The following is an 18,021-nucleotide window of genomic DNA, read 5'->3' on the forward strand; positions in this document are numbered from 1 at the left end:
GTTTTAAATCGTATCCCTCTGTGACAAGAAACAAGACAAAAAGAAAGACCTAATTCAAATTAATTCATGTGGTTAAAATACGAGTGGTGCCTGGAGTCACAGGGTAGCACCTGTGACTAGCTCACTCAGGTGAATGGGACCACCCAGAATTTCTTGGGAAGGCAGTTCAGAAGAACAGAACTTTCGGAGTCAAATACCTGTGCTCCCTCTCTGTGAGACCTTGGCCAAGGCATTCTCTAGACCCCAATTTCCTCGTTTTTAAGATGGCTTTGAGATCCTGTCTGTGGGGTATTGTGAGGATGTGGTATATAACCCACTAGGTATATTCTGGGCTCTCGACACATATTACTTCTTTCCTTTCCCCAAGGCAGTATAACAGAAAAAAAATCTTTCCAAACAATCGTGGTGGGAGCCTGCCCAGAGTGGCTTATTTGGGTTGTGGGTTTGATCCCATCAGGGAGCATCTGTAAGGCCACCAATCAAACACGATTTATTTATTTCTCTCCCCCATCCTCTCCCTAAGTATGCCCTTGGGTAAGGATTAAACAAACCAACCCCAAAGACAATGGTGGGAGTGATAAATGATAAAAGGGGTGGCTAGGGACCCAGAAACGAGGGCACCAATTATAAACCAGGTTCAGCTCAGCAGGTATGGCCACAGGGGCAGTGAGGAGCAAGCCTCTCGGGCTGTGGGAGGCCAGACCGGCAGCAGGGCTCCCTCAGCCTCCGACCACATGATGGCCCAGGAAGAGGGAGGCCTCCCCGCCTGGTATTTAAAGAAACACAACCGGGCACGCTTCAGTTATTTTTAGTTAAAGAAAAGCAGCCTTTTCCAAGGGCAACAAAGTGAACTGAACGTCAGGAGGAAGCAGGGTGTGGGCCTCTCACAAGCTCTTGTTTTTGGAGTGAGGGAGAGGCCTCCGGGGAGTCAGGGTGCCGGCCAGCAGAGGGGTGCCTGGGGGCGGGCGGCGGGCGCTGCGGCCACACCGGTCCCTGGGTCGGTCGGTCCGGTCCCTGGGTCGGTCGGTCCAGTCACTGGGTCGGTCGGTCCGGTCACTGGGTCGGTCGGTCGGTCCACAGGGGCTCGGAGGTGGCTTCCACCTGCCAGCTGGTTGACATGATTAACACTCTGATTCTTGGGGGCATTAAATTAAGGAGTGATGCGTGGAGCTGAGAGAGAGTGGCTTATTCAGTTGGATTCTGAATCACAATCAGGAAGTAGTCTTTATCTACAAAAGAAGAAAAAAGAAAACACAAATTACTTAATGTTAAACGTGAGGAAAAAAACACTAGAAAGGAAATGGATGATTAACCACCGGCCATAGAAGGCAGTGGGTGAATACACGTCCAGCTGCCGGGCAGCAGAAGGTGGGGCAGGTTTCCTGTGGGGGCGCCGGCGGGAGACCCGGCAGCGACCCTGAGCGCATGCTCTTCTCTAACCTGCCTGGTGCCAACGGGGAGGGAGGACACCATCCCTGTTTTGTGGGTGAGGAGACTCAGGTTCGGAGAGTTTGAGTAAATTGCCAGTGGTTCTCAAAACGGAGGGCACCCGAGTGACCTGAGGGCCGGTCAAACAAACACTGCCAAGCCCTACCCCAGGCTCTTTGGATTCAGTCAGTCGGAGGGAGAGCCCAACAACCTCCTTTTTTTAAGTTAATCCTCACCCGAGGGAATTTTTTCCACTGATTTTCTGAAAGAGTGAAGGGAAGCGAGAGGGGGAAGAGGAAAAGAGAGAGAAACAGTCATGTGAGAGAGACACATGGATTGGTTGCCTCCTGCATGCAACCTAACTGGGGCCGAGAATCAAACCTGCAACCCAGGTCCATGCCTATTACAGGAAACCAAGCCCATGGCCCTTTGGTGCCCGGACCAATGCTCTAACCACTGCCCCTGGGCGAGAACCCGTATTTTTAATGAATTCCTAGGTGACACTGGAGCTGCAGGTTCTGCTGTTTAAGGTCACCCAGCAAATCAGTGTCAAAGAGAGACGCCAACTCCAACCCCACTTCTCTGGGGTGGATGTGAGTCTGTCACAGGCTGAGGACGTTTCAAAGGCACCGATCAGAGGGGGCCAAAGCTCTGCGGGTCCCACCCCGAAATGAGGAATGTCCATTATGGAATCATTGCAAGTTCAAGGCCTCAGGGCTGAGTCTGACTGCTCCTCGTTTTTATAGAAGAAATTGGAGAGGCAGTGTTTCAACTTTGCCCTTAATTATCTTCCATGTGGCCAGTCCTGGCCAACCACTTCTTATATTGGCATCTCAATGAATCCTCACTCACTCTGTGAGGCAGGAACTAGTGCTTTCTCATTTCATACTGCGGCTCAGAGAGTTAAATATCTTGCTCAAGCCCAGGCGAAAATGTGAGGTGTGGTGGTTGGGTCTGACCGCCCTGCTGAACAGAAGCGAAACGGCCGGACCACGGGCCCACATGCTTCGTGTCCGCTGGTGTAAGCCCAAAGCTCCTGATTCCCAGGATGGCTAGCTGATGGGACTGGGAAGAAGCAGATTTTTACATGACTAATAGTTTCATGACTAAGCAATCTGTTTAAGTAAACAACCACTTACTAATAAAAACAATGAAAGCCACCGATATACTAGTGTCCTTTCTTCCAAAAAAAAAGCTCTAATTCAATAATATCACTCCAAGTGCTTTAAGGGAAGCAGAGTTTTAAAGTTTGATTATGCTGTCAACTCAGCTTTACATCAGGGAGGTTAACAAGTGGAAACCAAGTCTGTCTGAAAACATCTCTTCATGTGGGCTATTTTCTGGGCCAGATGGGGTGAAATTTGGTACGAATGCGGAGACCCACACTGTCTCACACCACCTGCTGCTACTTTTGGTCTCTCAGTTTGGTCAATGAGGAAGCTTAGGTGGGAGGAAAGGGACATGAACCTCCTTCCTGGGCAGGGCTGCTCCGGGCTGCTCCCACAAGATGGGTGCTAATTACAGACCAGGAAGGACCCGCCTTGAAAACGCACAGCAGCCAGGCTGCTCTGTGCCGGGCGCTGCCCCATGGGGCCTGTGCTCATGGCCATCGAAGGTGATCCAGCCCTAATGTCTCAGAGGCTCTGCTCAGTGGCTCCTGGCAGTATTTTTTTCTTGCCCTAGCAAAGTGGTTGTATCAATATGTCAAATCACAGGTTTTCATCCTAAATAGCGTGTCCCTCGGACATCTCTGATCCCCATCTCCACTGCTGACCCACCTCCAACCCCACAGTGGGATGTAGCCATGGAGGGAAGTTTAGGAAGTCTTTCATTTATTTATTCAACAAATATTTGTCAAATGTCTTCACAAGTTTCTGTACTCTGGAAACTGTCTAGTGGCGACAGAATTAAAAATGCAGATAAGGGGGCTGGTCAGCCAAGTGGGAAGGTAGGACGGCAGTGCCGCCAGCAGCAGGACGGCTGAGTGAGGCCCGGGGAGAGGCTCTGAGGCAGCGGGTGGCTGGAGAAGCGGTCAGGGTGCTCAGAAGGAACACTCACTGTATTTAAGGCAACCGGGAAAAGTCACTCATCTGGCCAGTATAACGACGTGTGTGTGGGCCCAGGAGGATGTGAGCAAGTGAGAGCATGCATACCCTCCCTGCAGGCTCTATGTCACCGGGCCACTTCCTCCTGCCTCCACTGACAAGGCTGAGGGGATGTGGGGCCTGTGCGCCAAAGGGAAGCTCTAACGGACTCCAGCACTCACTGCACCCCTGTGCTCTGAAAGTCCGGGTCCCTCAGGGCAGGCTGTAGATGCCTTCGCTGCTGAGACGGGGAGAGTGGCTCGGAGCTTTCAGATAACTCTGCTCCAGAGGAGCCGTTCTTGGAAGCTTCCTGTCCATGGGGCCTGGCTGATTTAGAGATGGCGCCATTTGTACTTGCCTCACGCTGAGAGTCCCATGTATACTGCTCAATGTGCAGGATCAGTAAGGAACCATTCCCAGCCTAATTTTCAGGGAAGTAGAGGTATCTATAGTCGCACAGCATGAACCTTGGGAGAAATTCCATCTGCTTCTGAGCCTTTCTGTCCACCCCCCGCCAACATACTCAACCAGATGGGGTGTCTCAGAGGACCAGAGCAGCACAGCCCCCTAAGTGACACTTTACCGATGTGAAAACAGAGGTTCAGAATGTTCTCTGACTTGTCTAAGGTCACAATCATTAAGAGCTAAAGTTGGGAAAATGAACTCTTGCCGGCTACAATCTGTTTGTTTTCTCTGACAGAATCAGAGACAGTGATTGAACTGATAAACAGTGTACAGCATCTTATCCTTTATTCCTTTCTGGGGTAGACCTACTTTGTCCCCACCCCTTCAGGAAGTGTCCCAGGGGGATTGTGGTTCCTGTGACTGGCTCTCTGGTTCCCTCCTTCACATCCTTCCAAGATGCCAGACTGGGCTGGAACAGGCCTGGGATCAGAACCAATATGGCTCTGCTGCTGCGAGTGGGTGACACCCTCTAATCACCCCAGAATTCTATAGCCACTCTCTTTGCCATCTGTCTGCCAAACCAGGGCATCCAGTGCCCCTAGCCTCCACAGCCTTCTTCATCTAGGTCCCAGTCCCAGTCACATTGCCTCCTGCTCACAGGGTCAAGTTTTGCATTTGAGGCCTTTTTTAAATTGGATCAAACATCTCACCTCCCACTCCTCCAGACATATATTCTGGTGCCTAGACAAACTGCCCCACAGCCCACCTGCCTCATCAGGTGCACAATCAGCTCATGCACACAGCAATGTGGCTCAGCCAGAAAACAGAGGGAGAGCGAGAAGTAGCAATGCAAAAATAGTCCTGGCCCTAACCAGTCTGGCTCAGTGGTTAGAGAGTCGGCCCACAGACTGAAGGATTGGGGATTCTATTTCAGTCAAGGGCACGTGCCTCAGTTGCAGGCTCAATCCCTGGTGCAGGTCAAGGGAAATGTGAGAGGCATGTATCTCTCATACTGATGTTTCTCTCTGTCTCTCCCCTTTCCTTCTGCTCTCTCTAAAAATCAATGGAAAGAGTACCTTCAGGAGAGGATTAACCACAACGGAAAGTCCTGGAGAAGCTGTCCACCACTCCTGTCTGAGTGCGGAGTGAGGTGAGGCAGGACGGTGCCCCTGCTCTTCCCTCCTGCAGTCCCCGGCCGAGGGATCCGCCCAGGATGAGCATCTCACCACCCTGAGAATGACCCTATGCTGTGTGCACCACACAACCCCAAATGCAAGCCAAGCACTTCACGTGGAACAGAAACAGCGACTGGTTCCAACGCTGGAGGAAAAGCTGGCTGTATGAGGCCCAGAGACAGAACTATCCTTTAGAAGTGGATAAGTGAACATTTTTTCAAACATAAAAGCCTATACAGCATGTTTGCCTTTTGCTTTGGAATGCTTATGTGTCTTTTTCTTTCAATCCTAGGTTTCTCGCCCATCCACCTGGCTTACACTGTTCCATACCCTCGAGAGTCAGCTGAACTGGGAAGTCCCTGCTGACTGTGCCAAGCAGCTAGTCACACCCGTCTGTTCCCAAGCGCTCGCATGTCCCGTCAAGGTGAGGGTTACACTGTGTCATGCTTACGTGTCTATCTCCCCCAGGAGCCCAGGGTTCCCCTCCTAGGCCCGGAACCAGGAGAAGGTCTGACCCACCGTCACTGCAAATGAGTATTTGTCGGGGATGCCGGCCAGAGAATGGACAGGCAGCGAGGCAACCAACTGTGCACCTTCAACTCCTCAGGCTTTTCTGTGGAGCCTGAGGAGACACCAACGTGCTAAGCCTTCCTGATGAGCAGTAGTGATAGTCTGATCCTAAGAGGGGACACGGAAGACCTCTTACCTGGTGCAACCATAATTTCATTTTTCTTAGAGCGAATCCGAAGGAAAGTCAGGTCATTCTGGGGGTCAATTTCACGCACGGTGCTCCGGGCCTTCAAGATGAAGTTGTGCATGAGGTTGGCGTACTGTGTGGTGGTGGGGTTGTCCATGGTGCTCTTAATGGGAATGCCTGTGTGAAGGGCAGACAGAGACTGAGCGGACTTTGAGGCCTTTCTGTCCAGTTCCCAACCCCACACCCTAGTTCTAGCGTCCTGGACTGGCAGCTAACAATCAATGCCACTGAACTGAAAGCTTGGCAGGCAGTGCTGAGCACTTCCCTCAAAGTCCCAGAACCACTCTGGGGGTGGTGTCAGCATCTTCACTTGCCAATGAGGCAAAAGCAACTCTGAGCAGTGAGGTGACCTGCTATGGTCACACAGCAGAGAAGCGGGGGCCGGGCCTGCTGGCTCTACTGCTGGGCTCCATGGTCCTAACTAGTTTCTGGCAATCAGAAGACCATCATTCAGAGCACTTAGAATCTGAACAAGGAGGACAGCACTTACATAACTTGAAACACAAATGAGTAGGAAAAGGTCAGCTTCTGCCAAGACATAACCATCAGTAGTGTGTTGTTCCTATGCCCCCCAAGAGGGGCCTAGTGCACACACAGTCTGTACACGTGAAAATTAAAGCCCATTTCTTTGTCCGCGTACACCTTGTAAAGAGCATTGTTACTGCTTCCAAAGAGACCACAAAATGGTCATTTCTCTGAATTCAGCATGCCTCTACTAAGACTGGGTTTTTACTTAATTACTGTTCAATGAACACCATTGTCCTTTAAGCCTTTTCTGTTTTAAATACTGTTTCCTTGTGATGAACTATTCCATGGATCTCCCTCACAGGCAGTGCCCATTTTCATGGAGGTGCAGAATGGCCTCAGCTGGAGTGACCTCAGGCCGTGACTGGGTCCTCAGGTGCCTATGAGTCACTGACATGCCCACAGAAGCTCCGTCACTGAGGCTCCAGGCGCACACAGCTGGCAGATACGTGGAGGATTATGGCACAAGTGGCTCCTCACCCATAAGTGGCTGGATTTGGGACCCAGCCTAAAGATCAGCCAAAGGCAGTCACCCTCAGGCCTCTCCATGAGTGGCAGACCTGGCCCAGCCTCATCTTCTCAGGGCCAGGAGCACAAGGGGAGGCAGAAGATGACACAGTGGCAGAGAGGCAGCTGAGTCAGTGAGGCTGTTTGAGCCAAGTGAAATCATGGGAACAAGTTGTAGTGATCATTTTCCTTTAAGAGATAAGACAACTAGGTTACCAGGGGTGCTGTTGGGTCCTAGCTGGCAACCAGGTGCCCACCAGGGCCTTGCTTGATTCTGGACTTTTCTAAGAATCACAGTATGAGCAACTGGGGTGATAGGACTGAGTAGGAACTCTCAAATCTGATGACCTGAACTTATACACTGTGTTGTCCCATCATAGCAATGTGGCCTTAAACAAGTGGTTTATTCTATTCTATTTCCTCATTCGTAAAAGCATGTGCTTCAAAGTGCTGCTGTGGGGAGTAAATGTGGTTTAAGAATGTTTTGCAAGGGCACCTTCTCTCAGTTCCTCTGACTGGAACTTTCCTTTCTTCGCCTGTTCTCTCACAATTCCCACTGGCCCCTCAAGTCTCCACCTCCTGGTGGCTCCACCCACCCCAGATATGGTCAGTGCCCCATTCTGCCATCCCAGGACCACACCATTTTCCTTCGCAGCAGTTAGTTGAGTTTGACATCACACCTTTATGGAAGTGATCAATATGTTCATCCCTAGTCAGGACCAGGTCTGATTTGTTCGCTAGTGTCCTTAGAAACACTGCATTAAGAATTTATTGTTGCTGCCGAAACCGGTTTGGCTCAGTGGATAGAGCGTCGGTCTGCGGACTGAAGGGTCCTGGGTTCGATTCCGGTCAAGGGCATGTACATTGGTTGTGGGCACATCCCCGGTAGGGGGTGTGCAGGAGGCAGCTGGTCGATGTTTCTCTCTCATCGACATTTCTAGCTCTCTATCCCTCTCCCTTCCTCTCTCTGGAAAATCAATAAAATATATTAAAAAAAAAAAAGAATTTATTGTTGCTGAAAAATGAGAAGTCACACCAAGTGAGAGGATGTGTAAAGGAGACACAGATCTAACCACTTGTTGGCTCATTTTAAAACCTAAGAAAACATGAAGGTGTGGCAGTGGGGTAGAACTGGGGAGAATTTCAAATAAGGGAATCAGATCATAGAATGCCAGACTCTTAGGATGCCAGAGCTGGGGCTACTTCAAAGATACCTCAATGATTAGGCCGCTACCCCAAGCCACTGCCTTCACAGAGACTGCGCAGCCTGTGGAGCTGGCTGGTGCCAGGGAGGCACAACTCTAACCTGAGGCTCAGATCTGTCAGGCTGCATAGACCTAACCCGGCTCCATCAATCAACACCTACACTGACAAAACTTAACACAGGTCTTAAGCACAAGCTCAGGTGCTGGAGACACAGTGAGTGAACACGAGACAAACCCTGACCCCATGGAGCATGTACATTCAGTCGTTTATTCTGCCTGTGTAGGTAGCAGCCGAGGACAGTAGGGGATCTGGAGGTAGAAATGGAACGGAATGTTCCTGAAGTTCTTGCAAAGTCTGCCTAACCTCACACGTTTATAATGAAATATGTTTGTATTTGCTCAACATAGAAATGTCAAAAAGCAGTGGTAGGTGGTTGGTAAGTGACTGAAACAGGGTGTGTCATGAGTTCAGGGGCAAGAACAGTCTTTCTGGGCTGGTGGTCAGGGAAGGCAGCCCATGGGAAAGGCAGCTGAGCTGAACCATCCTTAGCTAGAAGCTTCCAAAGGACTTAAAGGCCCATGAGCAGTGAGTTCGGGGGACCCCAAAAACAGCGGGGTGACCTTGGGCAGGTCACCTCGCCTCTCTCGGCTTCAGGTCTTTTTGCCCCTTTAATCCTCACCCGACGATATTTTCCCTTTGATTTTTTTTTTTTTTTTTTTTTTTTTTTAAGAAAGAATGAAATGGAGGAGAGGGGGAGAAGAGAGAGAAATATCGATGTGAGAAAGGCATCGATTGGTTGCCTCTCAATTGGTCCATGGGCCCTGATGCTTTAATCACCGAGCCAAACCAGCTGGCGCTGCTTCGGTTTTCTCATCTGAAAAACGGGCAAACACCCTGACTTGCGGGGTCCCTGTGAGAAATGTGAATGAGAGTTCGAAGAGCGAGTTCTATGAATGGAACATAAAAAGAAACACACAGAATGATTTTAACATTTATACGGCACTTACTACATATCAGACACTATGCTAAAGAAGTCATATGATTATATTTTACTGATGAGAAACTGAAAGAGAGAGGTTAAGTGACTTGTTCAAGATTTCCAGATAAGTAGGTAGAGTCAGGATTTACATACAGGTTGTCTGGTTCCCCGTTCCATTTTTTTTTTTTTTTAATATATTTTATTGATTTTGTACAGAGAGGAAGGCAGAGAGATAGAGAGCTAGAAACATCGATGAGAGAGAGTCATCAATCAGCTGCCTCTTGCACACCCCCTACTGGGGATATGCCCGCAACCAAGGTACATGCCCTTGACCGGAATCGAACCCGGGTCCCTTCAGTCCCCAAGCCGACGTCTATCCATTGAGCCAAACAGGAACGGCCCTGTTCCATATTCTTAACCACTGTGCCATATTGTCACATTAGTACATAAAAAAGTGCTCATAAGTATCAAAAGATAAGCAGCTGGTGCTACACTTTCCTAATGAAAAACTCAACTTTTGGGCAGCTTTAAGGCAAGAATGCAGGCTTATGGTTTGCAAATATCAGTGAAGGCCTAGGGGGGTCCCAGCTGAGGAGTCATCTTCTGAGGCTCTTCCCTCCCATTTGGGGTCAAAATGTGCAGGCCCAGTGCTGGCCAGTGTGGCTCAGATGGCTGGAGTGCTGTCCTGTACACTGAGAGGATGTGGGTTCGATTCCCAATCGGGGCACACACCCTGATTGCGGATTAAATCCCCAGATGAGCACATGCAGGAGACAATGTTTGATGTTTCGCTCTCACATCAATGTGTCTCCCCCCCCCCTCCTTTTCTCTTTCTCTAAAATCAACGAAAGCATGTCCCTGAGAGGAGATTAAAAAAAAAAAGTCCAGTCACAGTAGACAGAAGACGGTCTCTCCCTGAGGGATACAGGAACAGCCTTTCAGGTCTCAGACCAACCGCGCCGTGCGGGGAGGGGAGGTCTGAAGAGAAGGGAAGCCCGGCCCGCCAGCGGATCGCAGCACCTAACCTGGGACCTGCTTTGGCCGCCCACCGTCCGGAGGGCTCCTAACCGGCTCCTCCTCTGAACCAATGACCACATGGTCTAATTAGAACTGACCAAGCTGGGGAGCATCCTGCCTAACTCTGGGCTGGCCATGGTCTACTTGGAAAACAACATTCTAACTGAGGACACGCCACCTCCACTCTGCCACCTTCATCCTGCTCTCCTGAAGCAGGCACTGTTGAGAATTCTGCCTTTCCAAAGCAAGGCCCAGCATGACAGTGCATACACCCGGGGGCCCTTTAGGAATAAATCAGAGAGGAAAGAATACACTGAACCACAGAACTGAGGGAGGCCAGCGGGTGGCCCTGAGCTGGAGACCTACAGCCACTCCCTGGTCCTGCACAGGAAGGAGAGGAAGAGCACAACTGCATTCAGACAGACTTGGGATGAACCGTGGCTCTGCAATGGCAGGCAAATCAACTGAATTTCTAGACTCAGTTTTCTCCGTTGCAAAATGGAGGCAAAAGGGCTGTTTTAAGGGAGAAATAAAACGGAATGTTTGTAAAGCACCACATGTAAGTGTGTGAGAAATGTCAGTCTCCCTCTTTGCCAGGTCTATAGCAGCTTGAGAAAATCGGTTATCTGTACTCTTCTAGTTGTGGAAAGAATGTTCCAGAAAAGAAGGGAAAAGCTACAGGCACCAAGAAGTTGACCAAGAGTACTACCTAGCCAAAAGCATGGCTTCATCTAGAAACAACATAAATGGATCATTAATAAACACTGTCCAGCATGGCTCAGTGGTTGAGGTGGCCAGTTTGATCCCCAGTTGGAGGCATGCAGGAAGCAACCCATCCATGTTTCTCTCTCATTGATGTTTCCATCCCTTTCTTCCTCTCTCTCTTAAATCAGTAAAATATGTATTAAAAAAAAAAAATTGTACTGGCAGTTAAAAAAAACTGTTTATGTAAAACATGAAGCAAAACACATAAACCTCATGAGTAAACATATGCAAAGGAGGAATAACTATAATTATGACCAAGAGAAAATGCACCTGAGCGAGGGTTGAAAAAAACATGGTATACTGAAAAAATATGACCTGTCAGGGCAGTGGATCTGAGTGAAATTTTCCTTTTTTAAAATTTAGAATTTCAATAATAGTGCTAGGACACTTGAGGTGTTAAAAAAAAAAAAAAGTGAAAATTCATGTACATGAAGGGGCTTAGTAAACAGCAAGTGGGCTATGCTGTGTCTGGGCTGTTTTCTGGGCCTGCCTGCACATGGTCGGAGCGGGGTGTACCTTCTGTGTTCACCACGATGATTCCCTGCACTCCCTTCTGGCTCTGAAGTCGCTTCAGTGTCTCCTCCACCTCTGCCTGCCAGATAGAACAAGATCAAGGTTAGGAAGGGCCAGGAAGGCTGGGTTAATTCATTCATACCCTTGACAGATGAGTCACACATTCGTCTTCCAACAACAAACAAGGAACACCTGGGCACGTGGCACTTCCTCAAAGCGCCCAGCTCTGTTTAGAGCGGTCCCCAAGCCACTCCCAGCGCCTAAATCACCTACTCACACCCCCAGGATGGGCAGGGCTCCTCTTGGCCCTTTGCCGACCAGGCACCATCCTCCCTCCTGCCTCAGCTATTTGGGAGCAGAATATAAACACCATTCCTGAGAGTACAGACACATCCGTGACTCATGGATCTGCTGTACCTGGCAGACAGGACGCCGACGGCCTGAGAAAACCCAAGCAGGGGTGTCTACAGGAAGGAGAAACCTGCTATTTGTAGCCCAAACAGCACAACTGAAAACATTCCAAGGAAACAAAACGACCCCATGAGGATAGACTCAGTGACTTAAAAACCCAGCATCGGAGACAGTGTGATGCCTGGCTCAGAGCCACAGGAATGTGCCTGGGCAGGGCCTCTTTAATCCTGATTCTCCAGAAACTAGTCAGGGGATGCTCTGGCACACAGAATCATTAACAGAGGGACCATCAGACATTTGGCTCCTCACCCTGCCATGCAAGGCATTCTCTATTAATATTCACATCTTTTAGCTTTTCCTCCACTCTCCATCTACATGGCACACCTCCTTGTGTCCATGCCTTTTTACCCTAACAAGGCCTCTTCTCTGCTGAGATCTGACAAATTCTTCTAGACCACCTGAACCCGTGGTCGGCAAACTGCGGCTCACGAGCCACATGCAGCTCTTTGGCCCCTTGAGTGTGGCTCTTCCACAAAATACCACGGCCTGGGCGAGTCTATTTTGAAGAAGTGGCGTTAGAAGAAGTTTAAGTTGAAAAAATTTGGCTCTCAAAAGGAATTTCAATCGTTGTACTGTTGATATTTGGCTCTGTTGACTAGTGAGTTTGCCAACCACTGACCTAAACCATTGCTCCCTCCAAAAGCCTTTATTGATCCCCAACTCAGTGGAGTCCGCTACTTCTGACTCTGCAAACTCTTAAACTGTACCTCTCTGCTGATGCATCAGGTATTTTATTACTGAAGAGTCCCTAGAATGGCGTGCAGAATAGGGACTCAATAAACAACTGCTCCACTGAAGTAGCCTAACTCCTCCGGTGGACGGGAACTGGCCTTGAAGTGTGTGTTTTCTGGAGGCCCCTTCAGACAGGTCCAGAGCTCCCCAAAGCCTGAGAGCGGGACCATGTTGGAAACAGCGGTGCCATTCTCCCATCAGAGTGGTTCCCACCCTCAGAAGCTAATGAGTAGGCCTGGGAGGAGGAGTTTCCAAACAGTGGATGGAAACAGCACAATGAATTGTCTTTCTAGTAGGTTCAAGGCTAACAACAATCCAGGCACTGCCATCCACGCCCCTCTGATGTAATACTCTCAAATGCTGGAGAGAAGGGCAAACGAATTCCTCCTACATAATGGCAAATAGTCTGTTGCCTCTAAAACCGGGAGCCTGTGTAAAAGGACGAGCTACATGAGAATAAAGTACAGCGGGTCATGTATGGATGAGATCATCGCTCACTCCACAAACTGTCTCTGAGCTCCTCCCATGCACTATTCTGGAGAAGAGTGGAAAGTACGATAGTAGTCAATACCACACAGTCCTCAGTCTGACCCGGTGACCTTCCTATAAATTCATTCTAAGGAATAATCCAGAAGAACACAGCAAGACGTTCGTGACATCAACATTAGCAAAAAAGCAGAAAGAGCTATGGCTGGTGTGGCTTAGTGGTCAAGGGCATGTGCAGAAGGCAACCAGTCGATATGCCTTCTCTCACCTCGATGTTTCTATCTCTCTCCCTCTCCTCCTTTCTCTCCCACTCTCTCTGAAAAGCAATGAAAAAAAATCCTCATGTGAGGATTAACAAAACAAAAAAATATTTTAAAAAAACACCAGAAAGCTGGAAGTACCCAATAATTAGGGAAAAGACAAAGTAAATTATGGAATATCTATTCATAGGAAATATACATTTACCAAAAAAGGAAGGACATGTAAGTATATGATGACCTATTCAGTACCTGATGCAGGTCAGATATTGGGATGAATATTTACAGACACTGACCCTTCCATAGTGAGTATGATCTCCACTTTACAATAAAGAAACTGAAGTTCAGAAAGAAGAGTTTTGCCCATGGACACATAGGTCAAGAGAAGAGGTGAGCATACCATTGACCACAACTGATGAGGACCTTGCCCTCCAGGAGCTCAGATTCAGGCAGAACTTTAATCAACAAGTGACCAGGAGTCCTGCAGCCAATGAGGCAGGAGAGCCCGGGCTGCCACCCTGGCTGGCAACAGTATGAAAACAAAGGCAGAGAAATGGGAACAAACGTGGCATGTTCAAGGAATAGCGATGATCAGTATTGCCAAGTTTCTTTGCTAATCTGACAGGCAAAAAACAAATAATAGAAAGTCAACCTTTCTTTAATTTTTAAGAATAGGCATATAGATTAATGGAACAGAACAGAGACCCCAGAAATTGACCCACGCCATTATGCTCAATTAATATTTGACAAAGGAGGCAAGAGCATGCAATGGAGTCAAGACAGTCTCTTCAATAAATGGTGTTGGGAAAATTAGAGAGATGCATGCAAAAAATGAAACTTGGCCAACAACTTATATCATACACAAGAATAAACTCAAGCTGAAACCGGTTTGGCTCAGTGGATAGAGCATCAGCCTGCGGACAGAAGGGTCCCGGGTTCGATTCCGGTCAAGGGCATGTACCTTGGTTGCGGGCACATCCCCAGTATGGGGCATGCAAGAGGCAGCTGATCGATGATTCTTTCTTATCGATGTTTCTAACTCTCTCTCTCTCTCCTTTCCTCTCTGTAAAAAATCAATAAAATATATTTAAAAAAAAAAGAGAATAAACTCAAAATGATAAAAGACTTAAGCATAAGTTGTGAAACCATAAAAATCCCGGAAGAAACCACAGGCTGCAAAATCTCAGACATCTCTTCTAGCAGTGTATTTATGGATACATCTCCTGGGGCAAAGGAAACAAAAGAAAAAATAAACAAATGGGACTGCATCAAAATAAAAAGTTTCTGCACAGCAAAAGAAACCATCAACAAAACGAAAAGGGAGCCCACTGTATGGAAGAACGTATTTGGCAATGATACATCCGATAAAGGGTTACTGTCCAAAATATAAAAGGAACTCATACAACTTAACAAAAGGAAGACAAACAATCCAATTAAAAAATGGGCAAAGGACCTAAATAGACACTTATGCAAAGTGGACATACAGATGGCCAGGAGCCATGTGAAAAAATGCTCAAAGTTATGAATCATCAGAGAGATGCAAATGAAAACGAGAGGTATCACCTCACCTGTCAGAATGGCTATCACAACAAATCAACGAACGACACGTGCTGGCGAGGACTGGAGAAAGGGACCCTCCTGCACGCTGCTGAGAATGCAGTCTAGTGCAGCCATTACGGGAAACAGTATGGAGTTTCCTTAGAAAATTAAATATGGAACTGCCATTTGACCCAGTGATCCCACTGCTATGAATATATCCCAAGAAACCTGAAAAATGAATCAGAAAGAATGGATGCACCCCTATGTTCATAGCAGCACAATTTACAATAGCTAAGATCTGGAAACAGCCCAAATGCCCACCAGGAGATGAGTGGATAAACAAGCTGTGGTACATTTATACCATGGAATGCTATGCAGCAGTAAAAAAGAAGAATCTCTCAGCCTTTGAGACGGCATGGAGCACATGTGTCAAACACAAGGCCCGCGGGCCAAATCCGTCCCGCCAGGCCTTGCAATGTGGCCCACATCGCGCTGTCATCACTGCACTCCGCTGCGTTTCCATCACAATGACAGTTTATGACTGTTCAGTAAACCATTCGGCCCGCGATTTAGGCTGGATTTTAGATTTTGGCCCCTTCTCTGATTGAGTTCGACACCCCTAGCATGGAGGAACCTCAGAGTATCATGCTAAGCGAAATAAGTCAGTCAGAGAAAGTATCACATGATTTCTCTCATATGTGGAATCTAAGTAACAAAATAAACTGATGAACAGAGTGGATCTAGAGACATGGAGTCATGGAATGGAGTGTGAAATCTCAGAGAGAAGGCAGGGAGGGTGGGTGGGAAGTAATCAAACAAGAATATTGTATGCATATATGCATGCACCCTGAACAGGAATCGAACCTGAAACCTTTTGGTTCACAGGACAATTCTCAACTATCTGTCCACCCTAGCTGGGCAAAAATTTGAATTTTTATAAAACCAAAATGAATCAAAAGGATAGAAAAACATCTGCATCAAATAATGGACAAAAGAGCAATTCCAAAACATAACACAAGCCTAGCAGGTGTGGTTCAGTGTTGAGCATGGACTCATATACCAGGAGGTTACCAGTTCGAATCCCAGTCAGGGCACACACCCAGGTCAGGTTACGTGTGGGAGGCAACCCATCTATGTTTCTCTCTCATATCAATGCTTCTCTCTCTCCCTTCTACTCTCTAAAATCAATAATTAAGTAAATAAATAAAAAGTAAGATAAATTACAAGCACATAGAAAAATGTTCAACTGTTCCCTATAAATAAAGAAGTGAAAAATTATAGCAATGCTAAGGTAACTTTTTTTTCACTGTTTGCAATGTTATGGCAAAATTGGTACAAAAGCAATTAGACCCTCTGGAAAAGCTATGGGATAACACTATTGTAACAATCATAAAGGGTTGGTCCTTTTGCCTCGGAATTTCCTTTCCTGAGACTTTTGTTTAAGGAAATAATCTAATAATTAAAAAAATAATAAAACAAAATCTACACAACTATAGGCATTTATCACAGCATTATCTCTACTAATGACACTAGGGGAATGGTTTGGCAAATTATAGTACAGCTATTTCACTGATTACACTGCACACAAAAATTCATCGCAAAGATGATGCAAAAAGATTAAAACAAATGAAAAAGAAAAGTTAGTATGTACATCTTGAAAAATATGCATATATGAGCAAGGAGGAAGAACAACATAGAGATGAAAATAGTTGTGTGGTGGAGTAAAACTGGTGAGAATTATGGATGATCATTTTTCTAAAGGGCAACTTGGCAGATTCTACCAAAACGTAGACTATGCATGCCAGAAGTACCACTCCTAAGACTCTGTGCTACATAAACACTATCATGAGTGTAATAAAATAAAATGGGCAGGATTAGTTATAGCAGCATTGACTGAAGTGAAAAACTGTAAACCACCTAAATGTACATGTAGCAATAGAATACTATGCAAGAACAAAGTAGTCTTTTTCCTTTGGCCTCTTGCTACAGAGAGAGCAAGATGGGTCACCAGCACCACTACAGGAGCCTTCTGAGGAAATTCAGCCAGGGTTCTCATTCTTGCCACATCTGCTCAAACCACCATGGTCTGACCTGGAAATATGGCCTCAACATGTGCCACCAGGACATAGATTTCATTAAGTTGGACTAAATGAACTTCCATGAATGGGTCATTCAAGACATCTATCTTAAGACAAAACGTTCTCTTTGTACATAAAAATTTTTTAAAAATCTTCAAAAAGAAAAAAAGAATATAGATTTATATACAGTGATATAGAAAAGTGTTTATATTTAAAAAATATTTTTATTATTATTTTAGAGAGAGAAAGGGAGAGGGAGAGAAACATCGATGTGAGAGGGTAACATCTATCAGCTGTCATCCGCATGCCCCCTACTAGGGATTGAGCCTGCAACCAGGGCATATGCCCAGACTGGGAATCAAACCAGTAAACTTTCCATGCATAGGACCAGGCTTAACCAACTGGGCTACACTACAAGGGTGACATGGGAAAATGTTTGACATTTTAAAAATATATTTTTTATTGATTTTTTACAGAGAGGAGGGGAGAGGGATAGTCAGAAACATCGATGAAAGAGAATCAATCAGCTGCCTCCTGCACCCCCCCCCCCCCCCCCACTGGGGATGTGCCCGCAACCAAGGCAAGTGCCCTTGACCAGACTCAAACCCGGAACCCTTTGGTCCTCAGACCTACGCTCTTCCCACTGAGCCAAACCGGCTAGGGCTAGGCTTTAAATTTTTAAGTGAGAGTTTTGAACAGTAGTAGTCACATGGCTTAACATTTAAAAGGTCTTTTCAAATTTTGTGAGTTTTTTTTTTTTAACAAGTTGGATTAAAAACATGAAAAACAAACCTATAAAGGCGCAGGGAGCCCAGTTCCAGCCAGCAAGGCAGGGATCCCCGGTGGTCCCCGCCCTTTTCTGATTCAAGCACCAAGTCCCGGCGACGCGAAAGAACCACACGGACAGAAAGGCAGGAGTCAAGTTTCAAGGGTTCAAATCCAACTCCGCCATTTCCTGAGAGAAGGCACAAGGCTTCTCCAGGCTTCAGATTTCTGGTGTGTAAAGTGGGGATAATGGTCGTACCTATATTCACAGAGACTTGGCGAGGAGAAAAACCAAAACAAGGTACAGCGCCTGTCATAAACTAAGCTTCCGG

General features: G+C 47.1%; 1 protein-coding gene across 1 annotated transcript; it reads right to left on the reverse strand.

The window, feature by feature from the left end:
- Positions 1 to 792: 792 nt before the first annotated feature.
- On the reverse strand, positions 793 to 18,021 carry DYNLRB1 (dynein light chain roadblock-type 1). The gene is made up of 4 exons (XM_045574584.1): positions 17,995 to 18,021; positions 11,365 to 11,440; positions 5,799 to 5,966; positions 793 to 1,229 (listed from the first exon to the last, which is right to left on the reverse strand). Exons 1-4 carry the CDS (start codon positions 18,004 to 18,006, stop codon positions 1,186 to 1,188), a joined length of 300 nt encoding a protein of 99 aa, XP_045430540.1. The 5' UTR covers positions 18,007 to 18,021; the 3' UTR covers positions 793 to 1,185.

The sequence above is a fragment of the Pipistrellus kuhlii genome, unplaced genomic scaffold (assembly GCF_014108245.1).
Source record: "Pipistrellus kuhlii isolate mPipKuh1 unplaced genomic scaffold, mPipKuh1.p scaffold_m20_p_6, whole genome shotgun sequence".
In the NCBI taxonomy this organism is placed as follows: Eukaryota; Metazoa; Chordata; class Mammalia; order Chiroptera; family Vespertilionidae; genus Pipistrellus; species Pipistrellus kuhlii.

Coding starts and splice junctions, on each gene's coding strand:
- DYNLRB1 (XM_045574584.1), bottom strand. Junction 5,967..11,364: donor CATCGTGGTGAACACAGAAG/GTACACCCCGCT, acceptor CCCTTCACACAG/GCATTCCCATTAAGAGCACC. Junction 1,230..5,798: donor TGAAATTATGGTTGCACCAG/GTAAGAGGTCTT, acceptor CTTCTTTTGTAG/ATAAAGACTACTTCCTGATT.